Source organism: Odontomachus brunneus, unplaced genomic scaffold, assembly GCF_010583005.1.
Source record: "Odontomachus brunneus isolate Ranch 3 - 2012 unplaced genomic scaffold, Obru_v1 Obru_scaffold_200, whole genome shotgun sequence".
NCBI lineage: Eukaryota > Metazoa > Arthropoda > Insecta > Hymenoptera > Formicidae > Odontomachus > Odontomachus brunneus.
Window position 1 is genome coordinate 407321 of NW_022639650.1, and position 22919 is coordinate 430239.

Consider the following 22919-nt stretch of genomic DNA (forward strand, 5'->3'; position numbering starts at 1 on the left):
GAGAGAGAGAGAGAGAGAGAGAGAGAGAGAGAGAGAGAGAGAGAGAGAAGAAGAAGAAGAAGAAGGAACGGTTCCTTTAGTTTCTGGAACGAGTCCGGTGAGAAACACTAACAAAAGAAATCGCGGAGACTCATTAAGCAGATGACAGCGGATAAATAACAACGGCATGTACAAACGTGGGACTTGATGGAGCGCAATAGCATCTTGGGAATAATTATTGAATTGAAATCGTTTCGGGATACTTTAATGTCGAATATAATGAGTACGGCGATCCTGTGTAAAGAAGGGCGAGTAGAGAAAAGCACAAGAAAAGTTATCGCGGGCAACTTGTAATTTAACAACTCGAGGTTGTTTGAGGAGGATTTTTGGGATCAACGGCGCGCGATAGCATCTGTCTGTAGCGCTCGATGGTGACAAAAATAAGAGAGCAAGAATAATTTTTTATTACCGGAATACGCTACACGACGTAGCGGCAACTCCCCGCGGTTTGTTTCAGCGATAAAAGATAATTGATGATCGCTTCGTTGATAAAAATATTACCGCCGGCTTCAATGACGGCAGGACTTCGGAACGCCGAGATTTCTTCGCTTACTCTTACGGAAGAGTGAACAGAACGGCTTTCGACAGTCCGGGAATTCCTCTCGAGTCATCAGGGTAAGCTGACATAATAGAACGCGCATTCCAAGGATAATAGGAAGGGACGCGTGAAATATCGGTATCATTTGGTCGACGACCAAAAGACAGCTACCGATTTTCCGGGCGATTTCAATCGAACTGAGCCTTCGATAAAAATGTTTCCCGCTGCACGACACGTGTCGCGTGCGCGAATGTGATTTTCTTCCCGCAGAAAAAGAGCGCTAGGTCGGGAAAATCGTGTCAATTAAAGACTCGACAAGTGTAATTGCTCATCGAATTTATATTAATATTAATATTAATATTAATTTAATTTAATTTAAATTTATTTATATTTATATTAAGGCGATGCTGGGAATCTTTACCGAAAATATTGACTTTCCTTTGCAAAGTTTACTGGCGCTGCACAGAACTGCAAATATTCTTACCAATAAAAATACGTGTCAGGGTAAATTGGGACATTGCTCAATATATGACGAAAACAAAATATTTCAAAGTTTACATTTCACACACACACACACACACACACACACACACACACACACACACACACACACACACACACACACACACACACACACACACACACACACACACACACACACACACACACACACACACACACACACACACACACACACACACACACACACACACACACACACACACACACACACACACACACACACACACACACACACACACACACACACACACACACACACACACACACACACACACACACACACACACACACACACACACACACACACACACACACACACACACACACACACACACACACACACACACACACACACACACACACACACACACACACACACACACACACACACACACACACACACACACACACACACACACACACACACACACACACACACACACACACACACACACACACACACACACACACACACACACACACACACACACACACACACACACACACAAGTGTAAATGAGCCTTCAAGTAAATATTCGTCTGATACAAAAGATCCGTATCTTATACATACTGAACGCGAGTTTGCTCCGCTGAGAAAAGCTTCATGGGCTTTCTACTATAAGCCGTTAGTCGTTACACATAACGTATAAGAAAATCCAAAAAACGTATAAGAAAATTGCAGTCTTTCAGAATAGAAACGAAGAATTCTGATTGGTAGATTCTCTTATGCCTTATGTGTTACGACTAACGGCATATTGTGGAAAGCCCATCAGAGAACATTGCTGTATCTTTACATCTGAATTTAGAAGCTTAAACAAATGGGAAAAGTTTAAAGAAAGACTTCTATACATGCGTGTAGGCGTTGTCCGCTAAATACGGTAAAAGCAATAACATAAAATCTATACATACAAGAAGTACGAAGAGGATAGCGTGATTGTGTCGATTGTCTTTAATGTCCGACATTAATTTCAATCCGGAGTATCCTGAAGTTCGCCGTTGTACCTTGAAGTCCGATGGAATTTGCGGGGTTAATGTAGAATCGAAATTTCGACTCGGGCAGCATCGTGCACACGTCAGTCTATATCTGTGACACTTTGATATTGAAATTCAGGCCGTTCCGAAGCCACTAATACCCGGCCTCGCGCCGTTCTCCGCGTGAGTGGCTCGTACAATAATCATCGCGAAACCGAAGGAACGCGACGCGGGGACGCGTCCGTTTTACAGCGTTCACTGTCGTCACGCCAACTTTCAAGCAAATGTGTAAATCGACTTTCCATCTGTGCGATAACGCGCGCTTTCCATTGGAAATCAACGGCACGTCCAATATCGAGAGACTGAAGCGTTCGAATCCAAAGCGAGGGAAGATCGATAACATTTCTGTGCTTTCGTGGCTTCGTTTAATTTCAGCGGCTTTTACGGTATGCGGCAAGCATTCCCTTGGGCACACGGAAACCAATAAGACCGATTAGTCCGGTATCAGAGACAATTGGCGCCCGCGAATCGGGCAGGCTCCTAACAATGGGTTTGCAACGCCGATAAAGTCGGATACGTAATAAATGCGCATGAGATCACTGAGAGAAAACATTTTGCTGATTTAACAAAATGCCCGCAGCAAATGGTTCGTTGGTATGGGATAGCAAGTGACCTCGCGGTGAAAACAAATGATTAGTTGCTTCCAACACGCTGCTCTCTCAGCAATACTTTTATAAAGAAGACATAACTAGTCCGACCCAAATAGATGAGAACAAATGTAATTTGTACTTCAGGCAATGTATTTGTTGAAATGACAAATGATGAGAGATAATTTAGCAACGCTAACTGTTCGGTCTGTTTACGTAATAGAACTATGTTCCGATAACCGAAGGATTTTCTCAGTGTAGACGCGTAACACGTGGCACGGGAAAAAGAATTGGATTCTGAAAGAAAATGATACTGAATTCTCTCTTCCTATTAACGGTGGAAACATACGATAATAATGTAATATAATGAAAATTATATACTGTTTCACCAATGTTCGTGCGATAATGATGATAAAGGTATGATTGCGTTTCGCGCGATAATGATGTGCAATCGATAATATTTGTGCGAAATTGCAAGAATGCAGGAGTGCTCAAACGTATTCAATCTAATTTAATATTTACGGCGTATAAAATATTGCTAACTTTATTAATAATTATAATAGTGGGGGACGTTTAAACGACGAGCTGACAGGCTAATTTACTGAACGTTAATTATTCATGTTGCTGAGTCCGCCGCTAGAATCTCTTCGCGCGCCCGGTTCCTCGCAGCCGGCAGCACTCGCTCTTATTCGCCACAAGTTTCGCCGAGATCTTGAATAAATTCGCCGCAGTTTTCTTTGCACAACGGTATATCTGCGACTGTACACGCGAATTTTTCCTCCCCTCTTTGATGTTATTCTTGTCAGTTACTCTTGACAGAAGTAATACCGGTTTCTCGAGGATCTTCTCACTCACTTTGCAAGCGACTTATTCTGTACTTGATTCTTACGATAAAAGCAACGCTCTCAGCAAAGCTACTTTTCCGTCATATTATTCGTAAATCAACTTCCGATATCCCGAAAACACATCGCTCGTATTTGGTGTATCAATAACGCGTAGAAATTATTGGCAAAGTTAAATGAAACTCAATTAAACGGGAGGCAAAATCCACGCGCGCAGCCCACGGCGCAAATGTTGTTCTATGCCATAAATTACGCGTAATTGAAAGCGAAGTGAATATTCGGAGCGAGCGAATGAATCGCGCGCGAAGAACGAGAAAATTCTCTCTTCGTGCTCGGGTGCGCAGTTCGTGAGTAAAATGACAAGCAAATTGCTTTAGCAGGTCGTTGTGGTACGGTCACGTAATTCAGCAAGGTGGAACATCTCCAGAGAAATATTCCCCTGACCAAAACGTTGCCCGGGCTTTACGTCGAACCTTGCGACTGACTGTAGAATACACGAATAAGTAAGTTCCTTGAATAATGTAACAGAGCGATGTATGTGGAAATGACATTTCCAAAAATTACGGTAAAGCGGCAGCTGCGAGATGGCGATACCGCGAAATGGCGCGTGGTCACAGATACGGTATAATCGCCGCAAATTCCTCTCGTGATAGCTTCCGTGAAGCAGCGGCTCATAAAAGACGGCAAGCGCAGAAGTTACCTCTGCTTTGTGACTACGGTAACTTCATTGTGCATCTCATGAGCGTACCTGCGAAGCTGTCGAAAGGAAGCGCAGCGCTTGCCGAGGTTTCACTTTGCAACTTTAACGTCAACGCCGGGAGCATTCGCGTGGTCCTCTATTTGGCTAATTCCCTTACGAAGTATCAAACGTAATTATCTCACACGATCTAGCTCACAATTAACGACGCGTGCGCTTGTGTTAACACATACGCGCCTCCTTTCCGCCATCCCCGTGTACGTAGAATGCACATTTACGTGGATACGTACGCTATCTATTAATATAGATACCGTCTTTCAAAGAGACGCCGCCAATCGTGTTAACGTTCGAGAGATTGATACGCTATTCTCTCCAGAATGGAACTCTGGCGTCGTTATTGCAAAACGAACTTTTCGCTGCTGACAATCGACAGCGTCGACAAGCTGAGGGAGAAAGAGATTTCCGCGAATAATGAAATTCTCTTGAATCGAATCATTGCTTCGCGATACGTATCGATTAATAGCATGTGTGAATTAACTACGAAAATTACATATCTTATTCTGTGTGTTCATAAAATTTTTTAATATAAACGTTCTATATATATAATTTAATTTAATAAAAATAAAAAATTATACTTAATATAACTTAATTATGTTATTAATTATAATATATATATATATATATATATAATTTAATTTATATAATTACTTAATATTCTTTCAACTTTGACATAACCATTTCAAATTTCAAATTGAAAAACAACTGTACAAATCTAACAAATATATTGTATATTAACTATCAACTTTCAAATTGAGTAATTGTGTCATTTCCGGTGAGTCATTGTTTGAACTGTCACCGTCAGCAGTATGTTGATAAAATTATGATGTTCCAGGATTTACTATAATTTGTGCAATTTTATTCGCGAAACTTATTATGACTAATAGTATATAAAACTTAGAGTAAGAACATATCTGAGAGTAGTAAAAATTAAAAAAACCGTAACTCGTAAACGAAGTGACGTAAAGGTGTGCGACAAGAAGCTCGCGCGAGTGTTACGTTATATTGCGCGGGTTTGGACAAAGTTTAGAATTTTCAATAAAAACTGTTCGGTGTGCGTAAATTTAGTACGCAAATCTCTCGGTTCGGTGTGTCCCGCGATTATCGTGTGATTTCTAGCATCGGTTTCGTGATTCTCCAGTAATTCGTTCAACAAGAAGCTCATTTAAACTTCACATCTACACATCTTGTCTGAGAAATTACAACTGATCATCGGTATTTGGATAAACGCTTAGATATACGGAACGAGGACGATGTGAGGCAATCCTCTTAGTGCTTTCCTGAGGATATCAACGATTTCAAGGTATGTATAATGGTACAGAGAACATAGCTTATATAGAATAAAGAAAAATATCGTAAAAATGGTCAGTTTGTGAATTTGTGTTTTTTTAAACATTCTGTATTGTACGATCGTGTATTTCGGCATATTTCATGAATAAAAGTATACAATTAAATTAGAAGAACGGTATAAGATAAATAAGCAACAGAAATGAGAGGTCGTACATGTTGGAGATAACCAATCGCTTCTCTTTAAACGTATCAGACTGTGTAACAAAAATTTTATAGAAACTCGTATTTGTAAATAATAGTCAGAGTATGTTATCAAATTATTAAAATGGTCTTATATCGCGAATATACGTAGAAAAACAATATTCTATTTTTCATAATCTCTCTGGTGAGTGAGTTTCATATAAAGAGAATTGTTTTTTTATATGAAAAGTAATCGAACTGATATAATTGACAAAACATCGTTTCATACATTGTGAGATAAATTGTTAGGATCTTTGAAAATTTCCACTGTAAAAGAATCGACTTAATAGATTCGTCGGTTAATCCTCCTTAAAATATTTTACATAAACAATGGAATAAATCTTAGTATTTTATATATATATATATAAATACTAGATTTTATTTCATTGTTTACATCAAAATATTTTAAGAAAGATTGGTCGACGAATCTATTAAATCGATTCTTCCGCAATAAAAATTTTCAAAAATCATGTTAACAATTGAATTATTTATAAATATATTAATAAACATTGAAGACGTGAATATGTAAGTAAAGAGAAATAGCACGAACGTTATATCGGGAGCGCGTGTATAAAAGAAGAACAATAATTTGTCCTCTCGTTTGTTTTTATCGGGGAAGATTCAATAAAGGTTTGGTTCTTCTTTGTACACAACGCTCACGGCATAACGTTTGTACTTTTGTTTACTTACACATATATAGGGTATCCCAGACATTCTTTAAGGCTCTCATAGAGGCATAGTATTCTATTTTCTTATTAACTTTGTAGATTTTTCATTACTAATTAAAAAAGATCGATGGAGATAGTCGCGATAATATATATTAATGTTATCTAATTAATAACTAAAAATCTATAAAGCTATTTTTTTGTTCAGTTTAACCTAATGTAGAAGCACGACGGCAGATGTCGCCAGCTCATCTATTATATCATTCAGAAATCTTTTTCAATTAATATCTTGATAATTATTGCAAATATCGCAAAATGGTATAAGATTTTTATGTTTATCTTAATTTACCGTGCCTCTACGAGAGCTTCGAAGATTGTTTTGAAACATCCTGTATATTTACGTCTCAGTCCCTCATTGGCCTATTTTCATCGTCAGATTGAAATATTTAAAAGCTTATATTTAAATTTACTTAGCAAAAGAAACTCGTATCTCTCAAACGGCATCATACATGGCACACGCGCGATGAAATAGAAAAGCCAATGTCAGCGCAGTCGATAGCAGTGGCCGAGATATTTTGCGGAACTTTATGAAATACTTTCTCGAACGATTTTACAGCCAGTGAAAAATACAAGAGACGATATCCTACGGCAGTTCTTTGTTAAGGAATATTGAACATTCCTCGCGCGCGTTGTCCCTCCTCATAGAATACGACGTGATTTACAATGTAATACCGGCACGAGGCTTCTACATAAAAGCCTAAAACCTGTTACGTAAAAGTTAATCTTCGTCCCGTGAATGGAAATTAAATCCTGAATTTCTTAAGGACACGGGATATAAATGAAATCTACGAGACTGTTAAAGTACTACGCGCTCTTTCTAGTTGGAATATCAAATAACTTGATGTAGAGACGCAAAAGTCGTTGTCGCGAGCAGCCTGCACACCTTCACGCGAGCACGACTGAGTTCTTGCACTTTGCACTGTTTCAAATGAAGCGCATAACGAGCACGATAGAAATTCCGTCCAGGTACGTGATCGATGATGCTCGTTTCTTCTCGCGAGCTTCCTCCCACTTTTACCCTCCTCGCTTCTTCCTTTAACCGCAATTTCTCTTTCGGCTTCTCACCCCTCGGTTTATCTATCTTTTACCGGCCCTCCCACCGCACCAATCTTCATTTCTACCTTATCTTTTTTTTCGGGAATTACGGGAGCCTCCTCCATCCCGCGCCATCCCTTCTCGTTTATCTCTGCTTATATCGGTCGCATCGATAATTTAATAACTCGCGCGAACGAAATCAAAAGCGAGCTAGAGATATCCACGGGATGTTATATCGAGTCGGCGTGCTGTCGCGCGGGACTCGCTCTTGTCTCTTCATCCAGCTCCAATAATTTCCGATGCGCCGATCAAAGGACCCTCCAAACGTCTCCTTGCCGAGATCTTTATATTTGGTAACGGTGAATTTCTCTCTGACCTCGATTCAACGAATGAGAAGATACACCGGTAACTTTGCCTCAACGCAACGTGGAGACCTCGGGAAGCAGCCACCGGTAAAAATTCGTACGAACGACGATGTCGCGATTATCGTCGGCAAATTCAGTCTCCGGCATCCTGATGAGAGGGAGAATCGCGCGACGGCGCTATCTGCCGCTTTAATCTGCCGCTGCCAATCACACCGCTCGCTGCGCAGCAGTGAATACCGCGTGGCCGTTCAATGCCTTCCGTGCACTATATGCATATCCGATCGCCTTTACACCGGTGTCCATTCGTATACGTGGCGTATTTCAATCGAATGCGCGCTGCATTCGGCTTCACGGCTGCCGAGTATTAGCGCGAAACCGTCGCGAAATGGAAATTCTCGCGAAACGAGGTGAACGAATGTGATAGAAAACTTTTCTGCGCGGAAACGCGCGAATGGCGAAACGATAACTCTCCCGCGGGCGATAAATACAAAAGTGGAAAAAGAAAGAGTAACGAGGGACAAAATGCTCCGGTATCTCCGCGTTGACGAATCTGTGCGGATGTCGCGTGCATTGCCGGCGTATTTCTCTCATTCCGCCGTCTGATTCTGTCATCATCCATCAATTTGTTGCCACGCTCGCGCTCTGTCCTCGCGAAACTTTATCAACTGTTGCGAAGTACGCGACGCTTTGCTTCGTTAGAGATAACTGACTTCTCAAATATTCATTCAAAAGGGCGTAAAAGCGTTTCCCCATTGCCGGAAGAGCTCTTTGGACGCGCGTTTCTACCTCGCGCTTTCTGCGCTCTGCAGCGCGCAAATATTTCTGAATCATTACTTAATGTTCCACCCGCGTGTCGTGCGCGGAAGAATGCGTCGATGGAGTGAATAAGATTTCATTTGAAATTCATTCACACTACTGATCATTACTACACTATTCATTCAATATCACACTACTGCTCCCTCATACTAGGCGGCATTAACGCGCAGTATACCATTGTAATATTAATTAAATTACGGGATTAACTCATACTATCAAGCTTCCTGGACATTCGTCATGGTCGCGTTAGATCGTTATATCAGAGGCGAGAAATGACACGCTGAAAATTCTTGCGTGCCATTTTGTGAAATGAAATGATATTTAAATGGAATGACACTTTCGCATCGATTGAGCGTACTTGGGAAATGCAAACTATCCTTTTCCCTTGAATAATAATTCAATAAGTAGCCGTCAAGTTAACGCGACAAAATCATAAGGAAAGGTAAGTTAAAGAGGAAGATTGCATGTCTCGTTAATTTTACGACTATTTGTTGACTCTGTGGAAGAAAAAGGATAGTTTTCGGAACATTTCACAAGTATGCTCAAGCGATCTGAAGTGTTCCTTCACACAGATACCTTTTTATTTGAAAATGGCACATAAGAATTTTGAGCGTGCGTTTTTCCGCTTCTGGCGTCGTCAAGAACTCCGCGGCAAACGGCCAGAAATCTTTAAAACATAATTGTAAATTTTCTCTTTATTCTTTTAATAAAGACTTTTAATAAAGTATAGAAATGACCAAATATGAATGTTTACAAGAAGTTAGAACTGCTCAAACAAGAAATTCAAAAACTAAAATTGAAATTAGATGGTATACCGATAGTTAAGTCGTCTCGATGAAAAAGGTGGGTGCTTACGAAAAGTATATAGAATTTTCGATTTTTTTAATATAAGACACGATTTATAATATCATTAATGCAAGCAATTCTTTCCATTTGTGTCAAATATAATTGAAGGAATCCAAGATAAATAACGTAGCGGATTTATAGCGAATGAAAAATTGGCCGTAGTTGTGCAAGAATAACCCAACTCACATACGTTTCGAGAAAAATAAAGATGAAAATTTATTATATGATTTAAAAATGTAGATAATATTAAGGTTCTTTTCGCAATCGTTCAAGAAGTCAAGCCTGGCAAATTTTCTTCTCTTTAAAAGTAATCATTGACAAACTTAATTCTTAAAAAGATTAGTAAAAAAATTGGAACTAGTAGAAAAAGCTAGTACAAAAGCTGTTTCCTAATTAATTTTAAACATCCATAAAGTTTGAATTCTTTTTGTTTTATGTAGAAAGCTGTATGGACCATCTGTTGTCAAAAACTCAAAGATCGTAATTTTGTGGGTTGGATCATTCTCGCGTAACTATGGCGAATTCATGTCGAACGGTACGCCGGGAATATTTGATAACGTACATCGATTCATGACGGAACATGGGATACCATCAGGACCATCCAACGCGACCAACGATCCAACGCGCTATCCTAGTCGAGGTGAAAATAAAAATTGTCGAGAGTGCCGTGACGATAAAGCCACGTCAGAGTTAAATGAGATCGGGTGCCTCTCGATCAAGCTCGACAACGACGCGCCGGTCGAAACAACCGCCCGCGGAAGATATCGAACGATCGATTGCCATTCCAGTCGATCGCAAAGTCCTCGCTCGACACCTCGGTTGCGCCGTGTCGTTTCCATCACGCGGCGAAACTACATGCGGAAAATTATGCCTATAAAATTATGCAACAATCTCTCTTATTCTGCCGTGTTCTATTCTTGTAACCGCGCGAGAAGAATCTCGGGAAGTCTCTCGGGTCGGCAGACAACGATCGGGAACTTAAAGCCGCCCATCTCCGCCAGGAAATGATGCGCTCGACTCTCACATATCTCTTGTGGAAAAGATGATCTCGCGGGTCGTTCAGTCGCGCAGTTTGTATATAAATTCGCGGGAAGAGAGGCCAGCGGCGTCACGTGAACGAGGGCAATTTTCTCCGAGAAGGGGGAGATAGCTAGATAGATAAGTAGATACATATATTTCAAATCCTGGGATGAAAGTTTCTTAAAGTATCTCTTAAAGTATCTATACAATAATTAGACCTATATAGCCAATAGTAGCCAATTTATATGGCCATCCCAGTACATGAAGTTAATCCTAACGAAAGTGATAATTGCAAGCTAAAGCATAAATATCAATCAACGTAAAGCGAAAGCAAACAAATTAGAAAAATAAATTAAAACAGAAGTGAATTCCACTTCCATCCAAGTCCTATCCAAATACTAGCCAGGAAAAGAGCAAAAGAGAAAGAGAGAGAGAGAGAGAGAGAGAGCGCTCTTCGAATTCTCGATGATCGATCGCCGGCCGGCGACATGGCTGTTTCGGCTCTTTCTCCCTCGGCTCTCCTGACCGCCCTGGTGGCTTCTACAGCACCTATTTCTCGGTTTACCGTGCCCAACGGCGAAGAGAAACGACTGGAAGGCACTCTCAGACGCGCGCGCGCGCACCAAGTTACCGACTTACTGTATTATCACCGCGCGTCTATGGTGAGCGGGCGCCCTTTGGATTCCTCCGGGTACGAGACGTTGCACAGCGCGGCCGGAAGGTCGAGAGCTATGCCAATATCCGGGACGAAGAGCGGCCGAGCGCCGCCCGTCCCTCCGCGCGACGAGTGGAAAAAGAATTACTCGCGGAGATATCGCGGTGTGCGGACGCTGCACTTGTCGCTGAGCTCCGCTCTCGGCGAGCTTTATGTCGGCACAATGGCCTCTACAATTTGCCGCGCTGAATACGTATAACGTTGTCGTGCCGTATACGCGATATCGCCGTGTGCGGAGGTCGTCGCAGTCAGGCTCCGCTCGATTCGTTCGACCTGAATCGCGTGTCTCCTCGCGCGCGGATATGACGCGCTCATATACACCCGGGAACTACTTAAATGCTCTCACATAATTGCACACGACAACGTAGGAGGGCAGTAGCCGACGTAAAGCGGAAAAGATCGTCATCGCCCCGTCGCGGCGCTTTTACGTAAATCCGACGGGAATCCAAACTAATGCGCGAGCGCTGAGACGGAAGTAACGTCATACGGACGACAGTACCTCGACACGTCGCGGTTAATGCATTCTCCTGATAGTTCGAACGTTACTCCGAGTTTTACGGCGCCGCGCTCGCGATCGTTTCACCCGCCGCTCAAGCTTTATCGGCGCTCTAAAAGACGATATGCGCGCTTTTTTGTTGCTTTCTATCGCGCCTTCGAGACCCGCTGCTGAGACCCACACTCGCGCTTGGACGCTCGGAGCTTTTAACCTAATGAGAGGGAAAGAGAGGAGAGAGCAGGGCGAAGAGAGAGAAAGCGGATCGTTAAAATTTGCTCGAAACCCCGCTCTGGACCCACCGTTGAATTAAGCGGCGTTCGTACGTGACGTTGCCGGCGTTTCGACGTCAGCTCGATCGTAATTAAAAACGCGCGCGAGCCAGCGTGAATCGCGGGAATTATGGCCGTGCCGCAAGAGAGGAGCTAGGCAACGTAATTTGCAGAAAGAAATTACTTACTTATTAAGTTTACGGATGGTCTGCTTCAGCGCGGGAAAATCCGGTCTGTCCGCGGAGTCTTGCGCCCAGCATCGTCTCATTAGAGTGGCCACCTGCGAGAAAAGATCACATTGATTAACTGGAGAAGGTCGATGGATAATGTGGGCCGAATTTAACATGTAACTTAGACTAAAAAATCTAAGTTACACATGTAATTCTATGTTTTTCGGGTCGTTGTAAATATTTCATCCGTTTAAATCTATGAAGAAAATGGTCAAAATTCACTTTACAGAGATTAAAACTTTTAATAGTAATTCAGGTCAGTGACACTTTCTTTTTAATTATTTCATTACTCGTATTATAGTTCGGTTTCATAATTTTTTCACTGAAAATAAAGGAAACGCCAAATCTAACATAGCAAAATCAATATGACATAAAAATAAAAAAAGAGATTGTCAATTTTCCTACTCAAAGAATTTCAAGTTCAGATATATCCGAAACAGCATCCGGACACATCCAGAACACCATCCAGACACTAGACATAAAATATATACTTGCAAACATTGGTCAATTTCAAGGGTGTTAAAATGACTAATAGTGGACTTAATACTTCTTATAAGGAAATTTAGTATTTCTAAAGTAATGCATTTTGAAATATTTTCTTGGTTTTCAGTGAAAAATAGTCACAAAGCCTAAACTATATAATACAGGTAATTAAATAATTGTAATATAAGATCGGCATTAGCCGAACTACTGTTAAAAGTATTTTATTTCGATCCTTTGAAGACGAATATTGATTACTTCCTCATGAATAAAAGATGAATAAAAATGCCATTATCAACCAAAAAAACGTGTATAACTTACGTTAGACTTTTTAGGCCGAAATCGACCCACTTTATTTTACGCTGAAAGTTTGCTCTGATTGGAAAAACGGCTAACGCAAATGCAAATGCGAGCATTTGATGATGACGCGTCAGATATATTTGACTGTTCGAATATGAGCTATTTACCTCTTCCTCCACCACGGTCGCTTCATCGATTACAGGCCTGAGGGGCGAACCGCCGCCTCTTCTGACCCCCTCCACTATTTCTGAAACAAAAACGGAATGCGTTGCATGATATCAAAGTTCAAAGAGTAAGGTAGAAGAATCTTTTGATAAGGTTGGAGAAAAAATATTCCGCCCATCGAGCCGGCGAAGGTATCGACCGCGTCTACACGGACCGTGGAACAAGTATAGACTATGAACAAGTAGTAACGTATAATGTATTTAGAGGACAATCGGCCTGTGAAACATTCCCGCGTAATTGTAACCACGCGAAATTAGAGCGTCCGCACGCAATCGCGCACTCTTTCCTCGGCGCAGTGGAGTAGCTCGCGTCTGGTCGGACAGTTCGCCCGAGACAGCGCGAGGATTCCTCCCTTCGTCCGCCTACCAACGTTAGCTTTGTGGAATCCACGTTTGTGGAATATAGCTGCGCAAACTGAGGTAAAAGTACTAATGCCTGGACACGTGACTAACTCTGGACATTCTTACATTGAGAGAAAAAATATCTAAAAAAGTAAAAAATATTTATTAGGATGTGTATGCTAATAACATATTTATTTATACTAATATATTACTACATATATTACTAATATATATATTTATATATATTAGTATTATATAATATATATATATTACTACATATTTTCGTATTGACAGAAACTGAAAAATTAAAAGTAATAAAATGTACATTAACTAACTAGTTTAATTAATTAATTAATTAATTAATTAATTAACAAATTAATTAATTAGTAACTAGCTAGTTAAAACTAAAAAGCTTTTAAACTAGCTTTTCATTAAAAAATTGTTTATGCTATTTAAATGAAGGAACATAAATGTAAGTGTAAATATGTTAGAAATATCTATCGAATAAATATTTTTGGTTTCTTTAATATTTTTTTCTCGCGCGTATTACTGTTGTTTTTAAATACGAATAGACTTTATTTAGACTTTCAACTTAAAATATATATACATACATAACATAACATAAATATACATACATAAAAATATATATACATGTACAGGATGTGTGCGTTTACTGTAACGATATCCACTCTATATTTTTACTAATTACAATGATCGAGCAAAAAAATGTCCCAGATACAACGTAAATAAAATGCACCAATAAACATTTTGGAAACATTCTTTTTAAAAAAAAAATCAAGATTACCGTTACTTTTTTAAATGGGACCGCGTAATTTTTTACTCGTAAAGAGCATCAGAAACTCATAATGTTATCTTTATTGCTATTTTATAGCAAAACAGGGCACAGTAAAATGATAACGAAGAATTTGGACAATATACAACACAAGTATACAGAAGTATAAATCGAAATATTTTAATTAATGCGACATACGAAACTTTATTACAAAGGGCAGAGCTTTATGTTGCGCGACAAGTGCATTACATTTCGGACATGTCCTGTGAGCTTCTAACGTTATTTGTTACGTTGTATTTCAAACATTATCGTATCATCTGCCTGCATTTTCACTGTTAAATGTTAGTAAAGGTGACGTTACGTGTTGAATTTATTTTTATCTTTTTAAAATACTACAGATAAAAAGATATAGTTCTATTTAAAAAAATAAAAACAACCTTGACTTTTGACTTTTTCACGAAAAAGAACGAAATTTTTGTTATAGCGCCTTATTGCCGCGCGTTTAGATACTAATTAATTACATATAGAACTTTGTCCTCGATCATTGTAACTAGTAAAAAATAGCGGATACTGTTACGATGAACACCTTGATTGAACATATATATACGATGAACACTTTGATTGAACATATATATATATATATATATATATATATATATATATATATATATATATTGTACGTTTTAAAAGTTTAAGTATTCGTAACTAAAGATTGAAACAACAAAAATGTCCAGAATTAGATATGTGTTCAGGTATTGGTACTTTTATCTTATCCCATTCGCTATTTAGCCTTCTTAAGTACAATGTGTAACATTGTACTCAACAACTTATCACATATACCCCAATAGCACAAATTTTTCAGGGACATTCTAATGACATTCAGACAACATTCTAAAGAACGTTTTAAGAAAATCCAGATATCCAGAGATAACTATAGATATCCAGATGCAGATATCCAGAGGATATCTGTACAATATCGTATATTATCTAGGTATCTGTCTTATATATACTATATATATACTATATATACTATATATACTTATATATACTATATTACGATATGATATGTCTCGTGTAAACAACAAACCGAGTTGTTTTGAAATTCTTTTAAAGAGGCACGGACGATAGCTTCTCTATTTACGTTCGTTGAATTTTCACTTCATCTTTTTACTTTCCGTTTACACGATACAATTTTCTACCACAGTAGATATGTATACCGCAAGGATACAGTGAATATAAAGTTAACTAATGTAACCAACAAGAGTTAGTCGCGTTACCGATCGGAGCACATTGTGAAAAGTAACGATGATTCGATAATACGATTTGCGTTTCCACGGTCGTATGCGCACGGTGCACTCCGATTTCATGACGTGCGGAAATTACACAAGAACGGGATGAATACATTCACGGCATTTACTCCCGGATCCCACCGCGATGTATACAGGTATGTGTTAATATATTCGCTCCACAGAATCGCGAGATTAGTTATAAATGGTTCTCTGGTGTAAACGTCACAAGAGACGTAAAATGAGAATTGAGGAAAATGGATCTACATGGAGCATAACGTAAATATATTGATAATGACGAAGACACAGTTTTCTATCATTTTAACTTCCACGTCGAGGAGAAAATAGAATTGCATATTATGCACGATCCAAAAAATTATAGTCTTTAAAAGGATATAACTTCTTCTAATATAAAAATATTCCATATACGTAACTCTACCTATCATTTTTCGTGAAAATTTCACTGAGCATATTTACTTATATCTACACGCAAAATTCTGATAATACAACAGATAATAGCGTAGGACGTCAAAATTACACGCGGGATTTTGCTTTGAATAATATTTGATAATGCAAAGGGAAGAAGGAAGGAAGGAAGGAAGGAAGGAAATACCTTTGGGTCTGCTAACCTATATATAGGATCCGCGAATCTATTCTAACTCGATTCCTGCGTCGTATAGCATACCATCATGTATATACATTTCTATCGACTGAATGCCCAAATGGAAGAATTCCACCGAATTAAATTAACGGTATCTCGTTTCCGTCGGTATCCTAATTAAATTAACGAATAAACGGCCGGTGCGTTCTCGCCAGTTGGAGCTAACACAGTGTCTCGGCAATAATAATATACGTATACACGCAAGTGTATACAAACAATCATGAGAAATTTCGACGCGAAGTACACGGTTGGGAGCGTCGCGCGAAGTCGATCGAAGTGCGTGCGTGAGTCACCTTACATTGTTTCGCGTCATTATCACGCTAAGATATTTTTGAATAGTGACGGCATCCTCGAGGACAACCATTATCTTTTATTTTTATATTTTCGTTTAAAAAGAAATACGCTATATTGAATCTCTACGTCCTAAATATATTTATCGGTGCAATTAATTAGACAACTTGTGTTCTGTTTCAGAACTGGCGGAGCTTATGGTCACACGGTCAATGCGATTCCCGGGAGATGCAATTTTGGCTTATGCAAATGCTGTACCGGAGGATCCGGCTCGGGCCGAGCAAGATCGGCTCGAAGGTAGGTTTGCGAACTTCCCATACTCGTGCATTAAACCGCTTCCGCTCGAAAACTAGGACATGGTTGTCCAAGTAAAAATCACTCGCTACGATCGCAAGTAGTTAATATATTCATGTCTACGCGTATTTCCTTCGTTAAGCCATCGAGACTTGTATCTCTAATCGACTGCGATGTGTTTTGTTTCAGAACTGTAGTGGAATGTCGATCTTGACCCCGGTAGTTGGTGAGTCAGAAGCGAAGTTTTTAGGTGGCGGATCTATTTTTGATTGTTGTATACACAAAAGATCAATGCGATTTACTTAGCTTGTAGTACCTTTACATGTATACTTGCATATACACTGAGAGAAAAAATGATTCATTTTATTGTAAATTGCAGCCACTTTTGGCAGCAATTATTTATTGTTACAACGAAGAAATGCTAGTAAAGTTTACTTACTACAAGAAAAGGTTCCCTAACCATAATTATTTCACTGTACGATTATTCTGATAAATATCAAATACTTTTCTCTCAGCGTAGGGTTTGACATACGTGTGCCTGTACTGTCTATTGAGATACACTGCTCGGAACAATTAAAGGACCGTTTCCTTAAGTAACCGTCTGACTTAACAGACATTTGAGACATCGAGGTACTTCTCTTTTAAAAGTAGCAATTCATAATATCTCCTTTTCAGATTTTTAATGTGATCCCTAAATTGTTCTAAACGGTGTAACATGTGCATCAGAAAAACGCGCCACAAATGCGCGCCTAAATTGCGCATCAAACTTGCGCGCCAAAATTGCGTGTCCAAATTGCGCATCAGACTTGTATGCCAGAATTGCGCATCAAACTTGCGCACCAAAATTGCACTTCGAAATTGCACGCCGAAATTGCGCCCCCAATGGTGCTCTCAAATTGCGCCATACGCGGAATTTGCGATTACTTTGCTCGCGAGACATTTTGCAATCGTAAAAATTGCCAATTTTCTGAATATTTCACGCGTAACGAGTTCTGTCACTCCATTCCAAAATTAAAAGTCGAAGATAGAATCGAGAGTATGGACAAACGTGAAATATTTTCTTTTTCTCTCTCAACCGTGTTAACAGCGCCATGATGTTCGATTCTCGATTTTTTTCCACGCGATACGTAAGTCGCGAGTATATTATTTTGAGGCGTTAAAATACGCCACTAAATCGTTAAATCAGTAAATCGTTAAATCTCGTTAAATCGTTAAGTCGTTAAAACGATGGCGGTCGTGAGTGCAGTGCAATAAAGTGAAGTAAAGCTAGTGAAAAGTGACCGACATGGAACGACGGCTGGATGCTGGAGGAGGCTGAACCGATGCGGAATAAATAACGCGGTCGAGATACAGCTCCGAGTCTCATTAGTGGACGGAACTGGACATCGTTGGATATTAACGCGAAATGGTGAGCGAAAATCACTCACAAAGTGTCACATTACGTAGTACATGTATTACTTAGACACAAATCGCATTGATTATTATTAAGAGAGGTCACAGCGCAAAAGTTATGACACACTGCGAAATTATATAAAAAAAATTTAAGGATTAATTGCGTGCGACAGCGCGCGTTTAAAGTGTCTAATCTAAGAAAAATGAATTAGCAAAATTGTATGAGGCGGAAAAGCAAAAATACTTTGAGATATCAAGTATCTCACAACGAACACTAGCAAAATACAAATAACATAAGATATACAGGAGAGCAAATATAATTGTACGTTACCATAATCATCCAAAAAAGCATAATCTCATCCTTAAGTGGAATCCTTTTAGCGGAAATTCTAAAGGATTTTACTTTTATATATGATCTCTCAAAAGAATTCCTTCAAATCCAAAGAGAAAATATTCAAAGTATTATATTCTCAAAGGAGGAATTTCGTCTCTTATCTACAGAACAACTTTTGCTTCTTCAAATAAATACATTCCTCTTGATTCAATAGAAAAAAAAATTAGAATAATATCTGATAGATTTCCAATTGATAGTCCACTTCATTAGAAGAGGAATAATCTTTTGATCAAAATTTATGTTTAAAATACGGGATCGCAGGAAATAGCATCTCGCAACTGAAATTCTGTTCTTTCTTGGATGATTACCAGCTGTAGTTAAAATAGCAATGACAAAAATACACATTTTGAATCGATATCCAAAAGTCCCCAACATTCGTCTGTCAGAGTACCAATGAACTAATACGTTGACGCGAAACTGATAGCGGCGTTCGTTAAAAATAACGAAGATAAAAAATGTAAAAAGCGGCTGAAAAAAACGCGAAGCATTTCTGGCGATCATAGTAAATGCCACAGTCGGGCATGACGGTCGTGTCTGAAATCTGTTTGCGGCATATCCACAGCGGGCAGACCGATATGTACACATCAATTTATAATACACACCAGTCAGAAATATCTTTCACGATAGCGAAACACGAACCGAAGCCGCGAGCTGCCGCGTTACGTTACAGGAGCATGTAATTCCGCCCGGGGTTAATATCGAGTGCCGGACGAATCCGTCCTCGAGAGCGCGGGTGATCGCGCGATCTCGGGATATAATTAATGTGCCGCGTATTCCAACGCGATTTGAGCGTGCCCGCGAGGGATAATCACACGCATCACACATACTGTGCTTGTAGATGTCCTCGAGGTAGACGTTGCAGTATTCGCAGTTGAGAGTGCAGTGAGGCCTGCGGATCTCGAGCAAGGGACTGACAGCCCTCCTAGGGCTAGCCCCGCCGTCGGGGCTCGTACCCGGCATCGGCGGCAAGGTGAGACTGCTCGTGCTGGAGGCGTTACTCCTCTCTGCCATTCCTCTGTCTTCCTCTCCGTGCCTGGACGTCGATCCAAGTAGAGTCAAACTGCCTCGCCGGACAGCCCTTGAAAATTTACCGTCCCCGATATCGCATCTTCTCTTCGTGTCCCACACCCTCGCTTTGACTCCTTTATGTAGCGCGATCTCGTCGTCGGGTGCGCGCGCGCGCGAGCGAGTATGCTTCCATTGAATCGGTGTATATATGTGTATTTGTGTATGGGTGTGTGTGTGTGTGCGTGTGTGTGTGCGCGCGCGTGTGTATCCTCGCGCGATTTTATTTCTGGATTCGAGATTCGGTCCACCGCGAGCACGCGCGCGATCGTCAAATTTCACGATTGGACGGCCGACGGCTCTGACGTATGACCTGGCGAAAATTCGCACGCGAAGCGATCAGTTCGCCAACGATTGGTCATTAGTTCATTCGACTGGCGGAAATTGTTGCCGCCTGACGAAAAATGCATCCTGATCGTCGTAACATGTGAGGAACGCGAACGGCTAAGTGGATGAAAAAGGCATTTGTCACGCCTTCCGGAAACTGTCGCAGATTGTATTAAGATATCAAACGAAAACCACTGTATTCCTCATGAAAATGCTGCTTTCGTCCTGATTCGGTGAAAAATACGCTATAGAGTTCCGATTAATAAAACCATCGTCTGCGCGAACTCGACGGGATACACTCAATGATGAAACGAGCGTCGGCGCGATGAGTGTCTTAAAGTTTAACTCGCATGTAACGACATCATAGTCGATTTATTCGAGACGAGACTCGGGGTCGGAGAGTTATGTCTCCGTAACCTTGGACCGTCGTATCTGACTTTGATTTCTCCCTCACTCCTTCTTCCCGATCACCCCCGAGTACTTTCAATGTGTCTGCTCGTGTTACGACCAACGACCCTGTTTTCGTCTGCGCTCGCAAGACGGGGTCGTCGTTTCCGAAATTTTGCCGCGAGTCACACCATCGATTTTCACGTGTAGCTTCCTGTCGTAAAAGCGCGCGCGTTACGTAATCTCCGTCCCCGATCGTTTCCCACTCCGAGATGTACTTCCGAAACTGCGCGGAATACATTAGCAACCATCTCGCTTGAACGGAGAAGTGAGAGCGAAAGTCGAAGATGATTAAAGTCTAAGGTCTGATCTACAATAGGAGTCGTAAGCTGTAAGTCGTAAGAATTAGCCAATTGTAGTCGATTATTCTTGTAATTGGTCAATTCTTACGGCTTACAGTTTTACGACACATATTTGTAGACGAAAACTAATCTGTCAAGAGTCAACGTCGGCGTCTTCGGCGTGAAGAGCGAACAAGGCCGCACGAGAACTAATGCAACCCACTTCCACGAGGGAGAAAATCCTTCTTTTGGTCTCGCGTAATAGCATATAAAATATCCGGAAGTCAGGTAGGTTGCTCGAACATGTTTTCGACAAGATCTGAATAGCGACTCGTCGCCTCCTCGCTCCTCTGCTTCTCTCTCTCTCTTTCTCTCTTTCTCTCTCCCTCTCTTTCCTTAGCGGGATTTCACCGCATTAAGGAATACTCGAGTTCATATCACTCGTCCTGGTCGGGTCCACTACGGGTCTTTGCCTCCACCCCAACGACCCCTTTGAACTTTGCCCTACTGCATACGCCGGACTTAATGCCACCACCACCACCATCTCCACTACTACCAGCAGCACCACCGCCACCACTACTACTATCATCGCCACCATCTTCACGTCACACACACGCCGCATTTTCTATGAGTCGCACAGATCGTTGAGTCGTCTAGGGGTAGGAAAATTGTTTACCTCGTGTCGCTTTGTCGACTACCGAAAACGCTTCGCGGAATTAATGTCCGCGAGCCTTGTAACCCGGATTTCGTCGCCGAGTAAATTAGCACGTTTTCCATCCAGTTTCGCCGTGGACATAAAGCTCCATATGCATCTCGCGCGTGTATTCGTTTCGGGCCTTTCGTTGATGCGAATATATTACCGGGGAAAGTTGCGGTTATTACACGAACATTGCGTGCACCCATATCTCTTAATTTGCGAATATTCACTGTTTAACTTTATTCCCGTGCGATTAAAAATCAAAGTATTACGCTCAAAGATACACATATGGAGAAATCCGAACATAAATGATAAATTATTGAAACGCAAGGAAATTTATAGTACTTTCTTCTTTTTGCAACAAAAACTCTTCGTTGTGAATGAAAAAATAACACCGAGAAAAAATATTTCACAGAAATCAATTTTATATCCCACAAATAAGTTAAGTATCTTTTCCTTAATGCACAGAACAGATGCGTAGTTGTAAAACTCGCTAGTCGAGTTGATCATTTACTTCCAAGTTCACAGTTTTTCTTTCTCCTCGAAAGTATCATTTTGTTTCATTACGATCGCATAAGCAGTAGTCGTCGAGCGAAAAACGGGTAGGGAGGCGAGCGGTAACAAGTATCGTGGAGAAGAAAAACGCCAGCGCAACAAAGAAGACACCGTGTTTTCTGCACAACGTGATGATCGCGCACGCGAGCAGAGCGGATAGTCAACGAGACGATAAACGAAGCGCTTCCGTCTCGACAAAAACGACACTCGAGATCGGTAGAGAGTAAAGAGCGAGCGAGAGAGACAGGTTCACGGGGTAAAGAAATAACACGAAAAGGAGAAAAGAAGAAAGTCAAGGCGATCTTGGAGCTTGCAACGTGCACGACAATTCGCGCAGCGAAACTGTTATATCCGACTTGTCCGATGGGTTACGCAATGCATCACTCGTTGAATAACTACGCGCACTATTTCCGAGCTTCCTCTGTCTGATCCGTCAGTGAATCACCTCGCGAAATAAATCGCGTTGCACGTGATAGTCGCGAAGTTGACTGTATCAGTGACGCGAGTCGACGGACGGTCAGCCAAGTAGTAACAGACTGATGTCGGAAAGCCCATAAACCATACAAGCGAACCTTTCGTCTTAACGATCGCTGGTGTATTTTTTCTAAGGAGTCAACCACTCGTACACGATCGGGCACTTTCTTTTTGCCTCTAATACAGTTAGGGGGATGTACATATATATATATATATATATATATATATATATATATATATATATATATATATATAT

General features: G+C 40.6%; 1 protein-coding gene across 6 annotated transcripts in view; it reads right to left on the reverse strand.

The window, feature by feature from the left end:
* The window catches only part of LOC116852035 (atrial natriuretic peptide receptor 1-like), a 115369-nt gene that overhangs the window by 19994 nt on the left and 72456 nt on the right, over window positions 1-22919 (reverse strand). For all 6 annotated transcript variants that reach the window (XM_032831994.1, XM_032831995.1, XM_032831997.1 and 3 more), the window contains 2 exons: window positions 13308-13387; window positions 12319-12410 (listed from right to left, as the gene is read on the reverse strand). In XM_032831994.1, the coding sequence (XP_032687885.1) occupies window positions 12319-12410; window positions 13308-13387 (172 nt within the window). The remainder of the gene's footprint in view (window positions 1-12318; window positions 12411-13307; window positions 13388-22919) is intronic.